Source organism: Passer domesticus, chromosome 10 (assembly GCF_036417665.1).
Source record: "Passer domesticus isolate bPasDom1 chromosome 10, bPasDom1.hap1, whole genome shotgun sequence".
Classification (NCBI taxonomy): domain Eukaryota; kingdom Metazoa; phylum Chordata; class Aves; order Passeriformes; family Passeridae; genus Passer; species Passer domesticus.
In genome coordinates this window covers 19801360-19817190 of record NC_087483.1, presented here as the reverse complement: position 1 = coordinate 19817190, position 15831 = coordinate 19801360, and the positions used below count along the sequence as shown (strand labels likewise).

Sequence of the window (15831 nt, the reverse complement as noted above, 5' to 3'; positions counted from 1 at the left end):
CGCGGACGGGGCGGGGAGAAACCCGACCCCCGCCGCCTGGGGAGGGCGAGGGGCTGCGGCCGCACAGGAGGAAGTGGCGGCGTGGCCGTGTGACTGCCCCGTTCGCCGGGACACCCCCAGCCCGGCCGCGGGGAGGGTGACCCAGGGCGGGGCAGGGCGGGGCGCGGCGCTGCCCTGCCCTCTCGCTGAGCGGAGAGGCGGGAAGCCGGCGTCGGTGCGCTGCCGGTCGGCCGGAGCCATGCGGAGCTGCGGGAGGGCGCGGGGCGCCGCGGGCTGGGCCGCCCCGCTGCTCCTGCTGTGCCTGTGCCTGCCGACGGCGCGGCCCTACAACCTGGACACGCAGCACGCGCTGCTCTTCCGCGGCAGCAACGGGACCTTCTTCGGCTACTCGGTTCTCCTGCACGGCCACGGCGAGGAGCGATGGTGAGTCCCCGGCCCGGCCGCCCCCGCGGGTCCCGTCGCGCCGTGTCCTGGCCCCGGCTCCTCACGCTGCCGTCTCTGCCCCGCAGGCTGGTGGCGGGCGCGCCCCGGGCCAGCTGGCCCGCCAACGAGTCTGTGGTCAACCCCGGGGCCATATTCCGGTGCCGCATCGCGGGGAGCTCCAGCGGAGAGTGCGAGCAGCTCCAGCTGGGTGAGTCGGCGGCGGGGGTGGGCGGGGAGAGCCCGGGGCTCCGCTGCCTTTCGGGGCGCGCTGGGCCCGTCCGCCCTAAGCTGCAGAGTGCTCTGCCTCTCGCCGAAGGGCGAGATCGGCGCTACAGCCCACCGACTGTGCCGGCGGCATGAAGAGAGATAGCATGCACCAAAACTTGGTTTGGGGAAGTTACGTGTGACAGATGTTCCCACAGCCGTTTCGCACCTTTCAGCCTCCGAGTCAAAAGCCCCGTGAGAGTTTCGGTCTGAGCTTGCTCTGCGGAGAGCTGGTACAGCTTTCAGGGCAGTGGGTGAATGCAATAAGGTCAGGGATGGGCGGGTGGAAGTGTGTGCCTAAATCATGTTTTCTCCTGCAAAGCCTTCTCTTCATAGAAGCCGCCCTAAAGTAACTCTGAACCACAGTTGTCTTGCTGATGGGTTCTCCCAGCTTGCAGATTTATTGGAGTTTCAGGCGAACAAAGTTATTTTTGACTGAATCAGTTTTTATGGGTCCTGTGTTTAACTTTGCTTCTCTCTATCTCCACAGTCTCCATACTTAGGAGATGTAACTGGCTGAACTTACTCAACCCTCAAGCGTTTGATGCTTGCTAAAAAGGGGAAGGCTTTGGCTGGGTTGCCATGAACGTGTGAATTGCTTTGAGCTCTCTTCCTGTCCCATTTGCGTGCAGTGCTGTTTGTGCTATTCACATGCTATGGAGAGAACCTCCCTCAGCTTGTACCCTGCCACCCTCTGACCAAGAGTATCCCATCCGTTATGAGAACACCGCCCAGTAAGGCGAAGGGCGGGAAAAGGGCTATCAAAATATTTGAAAGATATAGCACACCATGAAGTGGTGGCTGTCAGGGCGGAGCTCAGCTATCTGTGACCAAAAAAATACTAAAACAGTTATTTCTCTACATATCTGTGCATAAATTACTGGTTCTATCAATTTATTTTTTTTTGGTAACGTGTAGTCCTATAAGAAAAAGACATGCAGTCGCTGCTAGAAAGAATGGAAATTAAATTTATACCAGCCCAAGTAGTTTTTTGGGGTTTTGTTGAGTAATTTCATTCCAATATTATATCTATTAAAAAGTTATACATAGCAAAAACTTCTTTTTTTCCTGACTGCATGTTTCTTATGAGGAGGCTTGCAAAAAGTCTAAGAGGTCATCTAAAGTGGTGAAGTAACATATGCTAAGAGTCAGTAAATCCCTGTTCCTGGATTGGTGGTAAAAAGAGACCTTTACTGTGTGAGGAAAGAAAAGGAAGGGTTGAAAGTTTCAGGTTCTTTGAAAATTACAAACATCTGCAGTGCCTTTCAGTTCGCTCATTTCGCCAATGAAGAAACAAAATCTCTAAAAAATGATATGGGTTTTTCTTCAACAGCTTAAGGGATTCTAAGTGAAATGAGGCAACAGGTATATGAAAAAGTTTGTGGTTCCAAAGGCTTGGGTTAATGTGGCCTCTATTCTCAGGATTGAAGGCTGCAGGGTACACAACATACTTTTAAAAACAATAGTTATACCGCATTTTTGCAAACTAGGTTTCCATTACTGCAAAGATGACATCTTTGTATCACTAAGGTTTGTCTGTAGTATTTCTGAAGTTAAATGGAAGCTGAAAAGAAGTGCTGTATTGTAAAACAGGTCATTGAGGTCAATGAAGAAGCCAAAGGCAGCTGTGGTACATGGGATGTGAATGAAGTGGCATAGTATCTGGGATCAGAGAATTATGCAGGAGAACTTGCAATTACAAAGCTGAACTTAATTATCTCTCGTCTAACTCATTCAAGTTTGGATTCTGATCTCATAGAATAGGGAATTTCCTTAGAAAAAAATGTGGCAATATATTGCACTGCTGAAGAGGCACAATGAGAAATAAGTGTTTCTGTCTTGCTCTTAAACAGTTGAATTCGCATTTTGTTCTGGTAAAAACATCTTTGAGGTGGTAAGTTTCTAATTATAAGTCACAAAAAAGTAGAGGTGATAACAGGCAATAGAAATGGCTTTCCAGTTGTTGTGGTTCTGTAATAAATGGATGTGAATTACCTAGAGACATAAGTATGTTAAAATACTTTGTCACTCCTTTTCGCTAAAGTAGCCTTGAAACCGCCATAGCTAATTAATGAAGGATTCGTGAACCATTAGGAAGCCCCTGATCACACGAAACTGCTGTTGTTTTTTTATGTGTCACAAGTTCCTATCTGCTTCCTCAGTAGCAGAAGAGCTGCTGGGAGCAGTCTTATGCTGCAGTCATCACAGTATCTGGGATAACTCATCCAGACACACTTTAAAGAATTCTGATGTTCTTCAGGATGTTGCAGGCCCTGGGCTGGTTTAAGATCTGAAAAGAGCAATGAGATACACTAGCAAGGTTTGTCTTCCTAGCCCCTCATTGGCACTTTTAAATCTCTCCTTGATGAGTATAAGAGTTTTCAGTCTCTTTTTGAATTCTGGTACTTCTGTTTATGGTGTCAAGTGCATCTAGACTGCAGATTTATTTGTATTTGGAGTATTTTTAAATAATGGCTTATATTAGATGCAGAAGCTTGTAATCAAACTTCAAGTTTGTTTGATTACAAAACTTCAAGTACAAAATACAGTACATCAGGTTGAAGCACTAAGTGTTCATCTTCTAGTCTTGAGTTTCAAATCCTTGCCCACATCAGTTTGGGGTAGTGAGGGATTATTGCAGAGGAATTTACACAAAGTTATTTATATGTTTTGACCTATTGAATTTTGGACATATGAAATGTTTCAGAAATTCTTCAGTAGCACTGCTGTCAGATTTGAAACAGTGATTAGCTGTGTAAAATATATAGGAAATAATTTGTGAAATTTGCCATCCAGTCTAAAGAAGAAAAATAGTTTTAGCTAGAAATGAATGCAATAAATTCACTGCATACTGTTTAACATAAGGCCAGAAAGCTCTGCCTGCAGTTTCAGTCTTGCTCCCTTCCTTTAAGTCTCTGCTACAATTAACCTGTGAACAAATTGCCCTCTAGCTCCCCCAGCTGAATCATTACAATGGAAAAGTGAACAGTTAATGGTTTTCCCCAAAGGCAGAGCTGTGTCTGTTCAACTTTGATTTCAATAAGTTTGTGTTTTGGTAGCGTGGCTTTTTTATGTTGCTTGCACCTCTCATACCTTGCAAGTGGCATCTTTCAAACAGCCATGCTATTCCAAGGAACATGGGATCTTCTGGACCTAGGTCTGTTACAGGAGGATGGAAACAGGTATCATTTAAAATGTTTAGCTTGAAGTCATTTGAGGGACGTAAGAGGGATAAAACCCATCAGATCTATGAAAACAGAAAGTACTTCCTGGGTGAGTAAAAATAGACTCTGACACCTAGGAGCAGGATATCAGAAGGCTTATTGTCTTTGCAGCAGACTTCATTGTTTTCATCAGTTAGCAATAGGACCAGAGGAGTTATGGGAGGATAAAGTGGGTGATGAGAGGCTGTTGGGCATGGAAAACACTGGAGCAAGTTATATAAAACTGGTTTCTCAGATGACATTGCAAATGTGTGTATTATGATCCTTGAGGCCAAAACCAGAAGTGGTTTTATAAGTTGTGACCATATCTGTCTGCAGTTGCATTGTTTCTGTGGATGTGTTCAGAGGGGATTGTAGCAGAAGTGTATCTTCCAGCTGTGTAATGTACACAGGCATGGGCAATTACTTATTTCTCAGTGACTTTATGACAGCACGTGCTCCTTTTCCCTGAGGCAACCAAGCTGCCATGTCCTCTTGAGCTTATGCAGTGCTGCTCTGTTGCTTGTGCAGAATACTGCATTTTCTCATTTGATAAAGCTTTTATAAAGTCATATCCTGAGCAGGGACTCATCAGGGTGTCTGGGATGTCAGATTCTCGCTTCTCTCTCCCACAGAAGTCTGCAATTTCAAGGTGGTTGAATACTTGCCAATCAGAGAAAGGGAGGAAACATAAGGCAGTATGTCAGCAGAGGGCCAAAATAATCCTGAATCAACATATACAGGAGCAAAGGAAAAGGGGAATGCAATCCAATGAGTGTTGAGGAATGGTGGTGCTTTTTCTTGTTACCAGCCTCTGAAAGAGGCACAGGAAGGAAGCACTGAGACAGGCTGAACTTACTCATCTCTCCCATCATCATTGTCTGGTTTTGTTTGATTTACTGATAAAAAGTCTCAGTCTCTTGGGTCTAAGTTTATTGCCCTGGTCTTCTCTACTTCTTCTATTTCCTGTAAATCCACATAAAAATAAGCCACAGGTAAGTCAATGTTAGAAGATGATGGAGCTCATTGCTAGAAGGGAATTACCGGAAGTGCCTTGTGCAATTTAAAGGAGGACTAATTCTTACACATGGGACTATAATGGAGTATAATCTCCTCCTTTTCTGAGGAGATTTCAATCATATTAATGTGGTCCATAATTTACGTAAACTATGGAAATGTCTCCATTAGGAAGTTAGAAGTTTTCCATTGCATAGCTCCAAAATTCGGTTCCAAAACTAAAGTCCACACTTGTTTCTGAAAAGCAGTACATATTCAGTACATGGAAGTTCATAGCTCTGACATTAGCCAATAGGATAATCTATGTATTCGTTTAAACTCTCTAGTGCATTGGACAGTAATAAATGCCACTTCTGCTCTCAGCACAGGTGTTTTGCTTGGTGGGTCAGTTTTTGCAGGCTTTTTGGTGGGGCAAGGGGTGACAAGGTGTGGGGTGTGATTTATGGGGCTTTCTTCCATGCCAACAATGTCCCAGCAGCATTAGTACTCTGTGGTCTGTACTGACATCCTCTTTGGGGTAACTAAACTAACCCTTAAACCTCAAACATTTGGGTTCACCTGTAGCTGTATTCAATCTGAGAAAGTTTTAAAAATTATGCAAGAGTTTATTCAAATGACCTAATGTGTTTCCTTATTTTATAAGAAGTTTTTTTTCATAAACTGTTATGCTGATTCATAGAAAATGCCAGTTCAACAATTTGATTAATGCTTATTCATACAAACATCTTAAAAATTAAAAAATTCCTTTTTATAATTTAGAATAAATGTGTAGCTACTCCTTACCATGGGGATCACTGCTGCTTTCCAGAAGAAAGCAAATGTTTGCTAACTTGTCAATACTGTAGCCTTTTGGGTTGTGGGGGCAGAGTTAGAAGACATTTCCATGTGTTTTCGCAAGGTTTTAAAAAAGAACTCTACTAAAGAACTACCACTGAGACCTGCTAGTGAATAATTGCAACAGTGAAAGAAGAATGCAGGACGTGCTTAGGTAATGATCTGCCATCCCCAGTAGAGGTGGCAGTTATACAACCTTTATTTGATAGCCATTTGCAGTAGAGATTGTTTTAAAGTCTGCTATCAGTAGACACATAGTTGGAGGGATGTTTGCTTTAGGCTAGAGTTTAGGTGGCACTCACAGGTATTACTTGTGTTTCTTACAAACATTTGGGCTAAAAAGCACTTGCAGGGACAGCTCTTCACCAGAATTGAGTGTAATGTCACTTTCTATCTGAGTAATGATGGAGAAGCCCATCCTCACTGCCAGCCTGTCACATTCAGAGCCAGTATGTTCCCTGTGGCCACCCACAATCATACCTTTGCTCAAGAAGAAAGTAAAAAGTCTGCGTGACCTGCGTGAGACAGAGGTCAGATCCACCACACCCAAATTGCTGCATTGTCCCCCCAGAGTTCTTGGGTGCTCCTGTTACCCACCACATTGTTCTTCACCTTGTCTCTCTGTTCAGAGCGTTGGTCTTTGTCTCCTAGGCCATCCCAGTGGTGAGCGCTGTGGGAAGACGTGTGTGGAAGAGCGGGACAATCAGTGGCTGGGTGTCAGCTTGTCGAGGCAGCCAAAGGAGGGCGGCTCTATTGTTGTATGTATTAACCACTGGGCCTGTGTGTCAGACTGCAGCCAGCTTTCTTAGGCTTCTGTGTCGAATGCTGTGTTTGTTTTATATCCACAGGCTTGTGGACATAGATGGAAAAATGTGTTTTACGTCAAAAATGAGCACAAACTGCCACATGGCATTTGTTTTGCCATCCCTCCTGATTTTCGAACTCAGCTGAGCAGAAGAGTATGCCCATGCTATATAGGTAAGCAAAAGGCTTGAGTCCTTTTGTAGGGAAGGGTGAGATACACATTTGAATGGTGTAGAGTTGGTGAAAAGCCTGTGTTGCTCTGAGCACGTGTTCTGCAGCCAAAGGGTTGGAGACTGAGTGCTGGTGATATGAGCCCAGTTTGTGGTGTAAAGATGTTTATCACTTCAAAGAAAATCTGCTTTCAAAAGGCAAAATAAATAATTGGAACAGGGCATCAGATACGTTTTTCCTGGACTGCATTGCTGAAGGATGTGTTCTTCTCAAAACCAGGCCAGTGGAGGACATCCATCCTTTCTTTACTCTTGGCATTGCTCTGGAGAGTCTCACAGCAGAGCAGTAGAAATACCTGCAAGTGATTGTTGCTGTCTGCTCCTTAGCCTTTGTATCAAAGGTGCTGCAGTGCCTGTCTCAGTGCATGTCCTTGTCCCTTACTTGCCTTCTGCCAAGGCTGCTGCTGTGGCATGAGACCTTCAGGGGTTCTTCCTCAGAGAACTTCAGGAGAAAAATAAGAGTCAAGACCTGAATCTATCAAATGCTTCCATCCATGCTTTCCCATTCCTATCTACCACCCACCCAGGAGAACAGTCTTGTGCCTCTGTGCCTTGCCAATGCAAGAATCAGCTGACAGTCTGATTTTTCTGTGCAGACAGAGGAATGCCATCAAATGTCCCACTGCTGGCTTTGGAGACTCTTACACAGGGTGGTGAAATCATGCTTTTTTGTCTTTGGAGACTAAGTGTACAAATCTATGTATGGAATGAAGGGAACCCTGATGGCAGGCAGTCAGCAAAGAATTGCAGGAAAGCCGAGCTGGCACAGTGTTGGATTGCAAGGATGAAAGCAGTATGTCTAAGACTGCAATAACACAAACCCTTCATGGCACCAGTGGAGCACAGGGCAAGTTCAATCAAGATACATAAGCCTGTCAGAGTATGCCTGAAGAATGGAGTGGAAAAGTATCCAGATGTGGTGCTCAAACTATTTGGCTGTTTTGTTCATGGAACAATTTTGAAAGTATAGCCTTTAAAGTCACAATATTTCAAAGGCAGGTGTTATAATAATATATTGTACCTAAAGGCAATGTACTGGAAACCAATGTTTTTAGCTTTAGTACAGAAATGAAAACCAACTTTGTGGGGGAGGCGTTGGTTTTTTTTTTTCTAAGTTGTCTCAGCTTCTGTTGAAGGCCTGATGATAAAGCTCTGCAACTATGTGCTTCTCATCCATTTTAATATTTCTTGCCCATTCCCAGATCATGCACGAAAGTTTGGAGAAAACCATGGGTCATGTCAGGCTGGAACGTCTAGTTTTTACATTGAGGTGTGTATTAAAGATACCAAAAGTCTCTCTGTTTATATACTCACTTTCATGTATACTGTCTAAAAGTGGATATGTAAATGCAAACATCAACACTGTATTTCATTGTGGGAGGCAAAAATCACTTTTTAATTTATTTTTAATTGAATCTTGCTATGACTTGCATGATAATTCCCAAGTAAGACTAATTTTTATTCCCAAGAATACTTTTACACCTTAGTAAATCCAAAGTTATTTTTCATCTAGAAAAAGGACATGGGTATAGCAGAGGATGAAATTTTATTATTCTCTTTAATCTGTTTGATGTAGCATTTATAATGCTTCCTTTCTTGCTTTACAGAGTAATATTCTGTATTGTTTAATCTCCATTCCACCTTAAGATTGTAGTTTCTAAAAAAATCATTTGAGAATATCCTGATTCTTGCTGTATTTTGTTGTTACAGTTCAAAGCTTTTAATAATGGTATTTTTATGAAGTATGGAAAATATTATCTGTAATTCAGTAGTAAACCCCAGTGCTGAGCCAGATGCATCTCCAGTAGCATTTCATAGAATTCACAGGAGATCTAAAGAAGAGTGTTTTACTTGTTTTACTTATTTTTGTGAACATTTCAATGTGAATAACATGGCTCTGTTTTTACTTTTTCTTTCAGGACTTAATTATAATGGGAGCCCCTGGATCATTCTATTGGACCGGTTCTGTGTTTGTGTACAACACAACTGCAAATACAATCCACTATTACACAGATTCAGATAACGAAGTGAAATTTGGCAGTTATCTAGGTACTTAAAGTATTTAACACTTTACTAAAATATAAGCTAAATAGCTGGTCTTGGGGGGAGTGCATGGTGTTTTTCAGTGTTTTCACTGTTAAACCCAGAGCAGTTCTAAAGATGTGTTCTGATTGTGTTAATTATTATAAGGCTTCCTCTCTGTTCTTATAATGAGGAAACTTCTCAAACAGTGGATTTCTATTCTTATCATCTCACTGCTGACTTTTAACCATTTCTTGATTTAGAAGGTAGGGATGCTTCTGATTGGCAATGGTTTTCATTTCACTCAAGTCTGCAATGCTGCCAAGAGCTTTCATAGACTTTAGAAACAAACTTTCCTCCAATGTTTGGTTTTTTTTTTATTGCAAATATATCTTAGTCTGGATATGTGAGAAGGCAAACCTCATTTATGAATGTCTGTAACCAAGGCCATGAAGTTCTACTCATGTACCTATACCCAAGTAACTAGCTGAATTTGATGCTACAGTTTGGAAAGGTTTGTGCCAAAAAAACAACAGCAGCTTCAGTCTTCTCACTACCCTGAGAAAAGCTCATCTGTTCTTCCTGAATTCCTAAGCAAGAATATTTTTGCTTGTGACCATTGGGTTTTGCATTTTCCCATTCGAAGTTCCGGTTCACGTGGATAACCATTTCCTGTTTCTGATTCCACTCCTGTGACAATAGGAAGTTGGCATATGTTATGAAAGAGCTATTGTGAAACACAGTCAACTAAGACTTCAGAATTCAGTTCTGAGCCTGCAGAGGCCACAGTGACTCTGTGGGAAAGCCAAGCAGAAGAGAGACTGGCTGGAAAAGGGGATCAGACACACAGTTCCGCAGTAGAACTAGGGAGACACCAGTAGACACCCTAGCAGACACCAGTGGAGCTGCTAACCTTTCACAGGACAAAGGAGCTTCAGAGAATGGAAAGCTCCAGTTTTCCAATAGTAATCAGCAGAAAAAGTACTTCACCTATATAGGGGAAAAAAGTTCATTCCAGATTTCTGCTTCTACGAGTATAAGAATGAGACTTTCTGTAATGAATGAGTCAAATCATCGACAGCCAGAAGCCAGATCCAGGCAAATGGGTAAAAACCTGTATAAGGACTGTGTTGGGGAGAGGTTAGGGAAGGACTTTCCACACACATATGTGGTCTCTCTTAGTTGCTTTGGCCATCCAGGACCTTATACCAGCTGGAGTTTGCTTTACTCTAGTGATCTGGTGCATGTTGGCTCAGCACAGCCATATGTCTTCTGAACTTGCACTTCTAAGGGGCAAGTTCTGAACTTGCGCTTTCCTTCTAGGAAAGTAAAGAAGGGCACCATTGACTCATCTGTATGTCTTTACAGTAGCAGCTGTGATAAACCTGGAGTTTTGCAGTTTCATGCTGCTTTAACCTCTGCTCCTTTCCCTCATAATGTGGTTGAAAACCCATAGTGTGGTTGAAAGGATTTAAAGGTATCTTCCTTCCCTCCCTCAGCACCAGTCCCATCTTTGCAACTATTCAAGACAAAAATCTGTTCATTGTTGATTCTGTTACCAAATTATTTTTCTTAGAAGTCTGAGTTTGTTGCTCCCTTAAGTAATGAATAACATTATTCCTACCAAGTGTTGGAAGTATATCGTGACCAGAGTGTAATTCAAGCATGTGAGGAGACACCATTATCTACTTACTCTATTCTTCCACTGGTGGGGACCAAAACATGGGCATCTTTACTTGTGTTTTTCATTAAAGTGTTAAAGAATAATAATTAAGAAACTGAAGACTACAGGAAGTGCAGTAGTAAGTATTGTAGCTTTTTCCCTAAGTTGGAAGAAACAAAGGTGTTCATGTACCAGACAACTGAAAGAAGGAAATTAGATATTTGTAATACATAACACTAGGTAATATTTTCTTGACAACTTCAGAGTCTCTTGGAGAGTAATAGATAGCTGACTTCTATATAAGGAATTTTCAAAGTTATTCAGTCTTTCAAATCAGCTGGCCCTGATGAAAAAGTAACCTTAGGTACTTAATGTGCCTTAAAGAAATCATGAAGTAGAAGACAGTTTTAAAAATCTGAGAAAGGCAAGTAACATTTCAGAAAACTGACAAACAGTAGTGATGGTAAAAAGGAGAAAACTGTGGAGTTGGAAATAAAATTTCTTTTCTCTATGCCTTTACATTTAAAGGGTCAGTTTTGTGATTTCCCCTTTCCCTGCCAAACATTTTAATACCATTAAAGAAAAATGAGAACTATGTGATTACTGTAATTCTTGTGTATGTTTGGCTTTTTTTAAAAGTCTTTAAGAATTAGTAATGTTTACACATTAGCAAAACAAAAATAACTAGAAAGTAAATGTCAGAGGAGGTAAATTAAGGTTCATCCTTAATTTTTTGTTGAGTAAATAAAAATTAGGTGTTGACCTTCAAGTGATAAATTGCTCTGTTCATCTCTTTTAGATTAAAATACGAAAAGAAAAAGGTGGCTTAATGAGAACTTGAATTCTAGGCAGTTATCTTCACAGACAAAAGATTCAAAGCTTGTTCTCATCTATCCAGGATGATTTTTCCATTTTCTCTGCATGCTGTGAACATCAGCAGTCATTCAGTAAATGTAGAGTAGTGAAATATGTTATCTGTCTTGTATTCTGAGCTGTAATGTACTCTGGAAAGAGTAAGGATGACTTGTGCAGCTACAGGTTCAGGTGTTAGCCTTTGTTTTGCAATTCTGTGTCTGGATGTCTGCACCAAAATATGGTCCTGTTTATGATCTCTCTGCACATACAGAAATGCTTTGTGATGTAGATTTATTTACAAAAGCTGATGTAATGTTTTCTTATTGCATAATGAGGCTTTTGTAATTTGTTCCTAACATTTTATGTCTGTGTCCATGGTGCTCTGTGTGTGTATAGAAGTAGCACTACATTTAATTTTTCTTCAATCCAGTTATAATAGTCAAAGAGTAACAATTGAATCAATTATTTCCACATTCCAGTGCTTGTACTTGGGTCATTTTTATTTGCATTAATATACATTAACAGAAGGTGTTCACAATTTATTTTATTGTCTTTTGAAGTATGGCAGATAATTGAGTTCTTGGGAAGGAATGAGTGTTTCTGACACTTTTTCCTGCTTGATGGAACTTACTGTCTGTAATGACCTTATACTTAAAAACTTTCTATTCTGTTTTCATTGCTAACTTGCATGAGGTCTGAATGTCAGACTTATGATAATTTATGGTGTTGACAGCTTTTATAAGGCACGCTCCCATTCTTTCTTTGTTACATAGCATTTCCAGTATTGAATAGTGCATTTCTGATTTGCAGGATACTCTGTTGGAGCTGGACATTTTCTGACACCATCCAGTATAGAAGTAATTGGAGGGGCTCCCCAACAGGAGCAGACTGGTAAAGTAAGGAATTGTCTATAATATTGGCTTAAAGACTCTAACCCCACAGAAATACCCATGATCTTCCAATTTAGATTAATACATTAAAGACAAGTATCAGATATGACTTCTCATGGGGGGAAAAGTTGAATAAGGAATTAGGGTAGGCAGTCTGGATAACACTGAAGAAAGGTGCAGGTAGAAAACAGGAGATAGCTGTACTTTGTGATATTGTGCACTGTTTTGCTGATTCTCTAGCACATGCTGTAGAGAAAGCACTGGGAAGTATTTCAAATTACAGTTTGCTGAATTCTGTTTGTATTTTCTTTTCCTTTTAGGCATATATTTTTAGCAATGAGAAGCAACTAAATATTCTATTTGAACTAAGGGGTAAAAAGGTAAATCTTATCATATTACTTTTTTGCACCTTATACCATCTAGCGCTTCTTCATCAAAATTCAGACATAATAATGATTTCTTGTCTGCACACAGCTTGGTTCTTACTTTGGAGCTGCAGTTTGTGCTGTGGACCTGAATTCAGATGGCTTCTCAGACTTACTAGTTGGTGCTCCAATGCAAAGTACCATCAGAGAAGAGGGAAGAGTTTATGTCTATATTAATTCAGGTTCTGTAAGTATTTTCTCTTGAAAACACATGGCAACACAGCCGTTCTGGTTTAACAGGCTAAGAGGAAGAGCTTTCCTCTCTTCTTATCCCATTTTTCCAGATAAGGAAAAAGCAGCAGTAGAGCTGTGATGAGTACCCCAGCAGGGAGTGCACAGCACACCCCCAAAGGCTGCAGTGTCAGCTGTGGCACAGTTCCTCCCACCAGTGCTGGAAGTGCAGCCAGACTGGGTTTGTCTCCTAGGAGCTGTAGGTGGTGACAGCCTGCCACTGCAGCCCCTTTCCAGCTCTCCTCCACTACTGTGCTTCCCACTGCGCTGCCATCTGAAGAGCAACTTACCAAGCCTTCAGAAACAAACGAGGACTGAAGCATTTGCATGCAGTTACTGGTACCAGTCAGGAAAGAGACTGGTTCTCCTCAGTTTTGCAAATGACGTGACTGGACAGATCATGCATTAGATGATGCTTCTTTTTATTCTTTCTAAGGTTCAGAAATGGAAGTGTAATTACTTCACTATTCTTACACTAAATACCATAAAATGTATTTGAAAATGCTTGCTTCTACATCAAGAAGTTTGGTAGGGTTATATATTGGTATCCAAGGCACTTTTAACGTTTTGAGTAATATTCCATTGATATGCCATTGACTGTTTTCTTTCAGGAAGCAAAGATGGTAGAGCTGAACATAGAGCTCAGCGGGAGTGACTCATATGCAGCAAGGTTTGGAGAGTCCATAGCCAACCTAGGAGACATAGATAATGATGGCTTTGAAGGTAAGAATACAAAGAAAACCTGATGGGTTTTATTCTCTCTGATCAGTGGAAATGACATAATAAACCAGGAGGATTATGGAAGTCTGAGAATTCTTTTGGTTTGGCACTCAACTTTTCTTTTTTGACTTGAAATACAGCTGCTTCACAGGCATTGACATTTCATACCAAGGCACTAGGTTCTGTCTAATAAAGAGCATGAGCATAAAGTGATGGCATAATCTGTAACCTTTGTTAGTCAAATGGAATCACTAATCCTGTATTGAATATCTGAGATGAAGGTTGGGGAACAATTTGGCAATTTTGTAACAATCATAAACAAAAATGGAGTCAACATCTGCTTCTTTGTCACCAGTAAGTACTAAATACATGGGGATATTGAAAACAACCTTCACGTTTGTGACACTGTGGAAATATTGAAATAAAAAGTGGATGTAATACAGTGAGTGGCAGCAGGAAAAAGAATTGTGACAAAAAGGCTGCAAGCAAAATATAAAGAGAAATTGGGTAATAAAAAGCATTTTTCTGTAGTAATTAAAAAGCAGAACAGAGCCAACTTCTTAAATGATCTAAACCATTAGTATCAGCCCTGTAAAGATAATGGGGGGTGTGTGTTGGTGTAGAATCTGACCTCAAGAAGTGTGTGTAATTGTAACAGGCACAACTTGACTGTCCCGTTTTCATCTCACCAGTAGAGAGATGTATAATGTGCTTAATGTGGTTTAGTCACCACAGCATGGACTCAGTCAATGTGTGTTCAATCAGAGAATTTCTCTATCAAACCAGTCAGAGGCTTTGCATTTCTTGTGATTTTGGTTTGGTGCAGCATCAAGTATTTCTGATTTGCAGATACTTCAGGTTTTTGCTGATTTGTAAATGCAAGTTCCCAGTTATTAATAGTGACTTTCAAGGTGGTGTAAATAATCTCCCCATTGCTCCCTCCATGGCTTGGTTAACAGCCTCTGGCTATTTGAACCATGGGAGTTTTTGGTAAGGGCTGTTGAGGGTGGATTGGTGAGTAGGTATGCTCATTCATTTTTTGAGTTGCCACACACCTCTGGGATTAGGTCATCTAAGCATAAAACATATCCCTTTGTACCAACCAGCTACCTTCATTGCCTTGTTAAATGCCTTTCCAAGCTTATTATTGCCTGTTATGGACATTTCATAGAAAAATAAGTGGTTTATTTTGGGCACTGTAATAAGAGTACTTGTGTTTCAGTGACTTAATCCATGTGGGAAGAGCAGGAAAATCATCCCTGTTCCATAAATACAAGGCTTGTTTTTTCCTTTTTTTTTAAAGACCATGATTATTTTGCCTTTTTTCATGGTAACCTTTTAACCTCTTAAGGGTCAAAATTAGCATTGCTGGAAATAGACTTTGTCTTTAACAAAATGGCACTATGTGATTGTTGCTTTTCACACATAGTAATTAAGGTAGAATCAGAATACTGAGCTGGTTTGTATTATTTCTGTTTGCTTTATGTCTGTGTTCAACACTGCCTTTGAATTCAGGCAAGTAAATCTGGTCTGGCATCAAGATTTGCATTTCTTAAACTGTTTAATGGTCATATTTCCTAGTCAATGATCATTGCTAAATTGTTTTTCCACAGATGTGGCAATTGGGGCTCCACAAGAAGACAATCTAAAAGGGGCTATTTATATATACAATGGCAGGAAAGATGGAATAACACCATCATTTTCACAGGTACGCTTTTTCAGTGCAAAATACCCAATCCCAAATTTAAATCTGAGAGGGTTTTCCCTTCATTTAACAGTGTGACCATCTGAAGTATATTAACAGACTTCAGGATATTTTTATGTGGTCTGTGATTTCCAGTCATAGTATAGCATGTAAGAGAGAAAAAAAATTGTTTTGGGAGCTTTAAAAATGATTTATGGGATTTAAGTTCAGCATCAGGATTGTTCTGCTAACATTTTTCTTTGGAAATTTTAACTCAGAGATTAGCTTAACAATAATAATTTTCACTTTTACATTTTTCTCCTCAGAGAATACAAGGACAAGAAGTCAGTAATTCCTTAAGCATGTTTGGACAATCCATATCAAGTGGCATTGATGTAGATAACAATGGTTATCAAGGTAAATTAAGCAATTTTGTTTATTTTTAATTTTTAAAAGAATAGAAATTCATAGGGAGCAACCTTATTGTGCTACTTGATACTTTGAACAGAAGCAGAATCTGTTACTGAGATGACATGTCACATCTCATATTTTGGGAAGAAAAAAGA

The 15831-nt window shown here is 40.7% G+C and overlaps 1 protein-coding gene across 1 annotated transcript in view; it reads left to right on the top strand.

The window, feature by feature from the left end:
* Window positions 1-74: 74 nt before the first annotated feature.
* Window positions 75-15831, top strand: part of ITGA4 (integrin subunit alpha 4) — a 34091-nt gene continuing 18334 nt past the window's right edge. Inside the window, exons 1-12 of the mRNA XM_064434279.1 lie at window positions 75-423; window positions 510-631; window positions 6393-6499; window positions 6590-6719; window positions 7978-8045; window positions 8695-8824; window positions 12126-12211; window positions 12526-12585; window positions 12680-12817; window positions 13473-13584; window positions 15195-15289; window positions 15592-15682. Coding sequence (XP_064290349.1) covers window positions 239-423; window positions 510-631; window positions 6393-6499; window positions 6590-6719; window positions 7978-8045; window positions 8695-8824; window positions 12126-12211; window positions 12526-12585; window positions 12680-12817; window positions 13473-13584; window positions 15195-15289; window positions 15592-15682 — 1324 coding nt within the window. The 5' untranslated portion in view covers window positions 75-238. The remainder of the gene's footprint in view (window positions 424-509; window positions 632-6392; window positions 6500-6589; window positions 6720-7977; window positions 8046-8694; window positions 8825-12125; window positions 12212-12525; window positions 12586-12679; window positions 12818-13472; window positions 13585-15194; window positions 15290-15591; window positions 15683-15831) is intronic.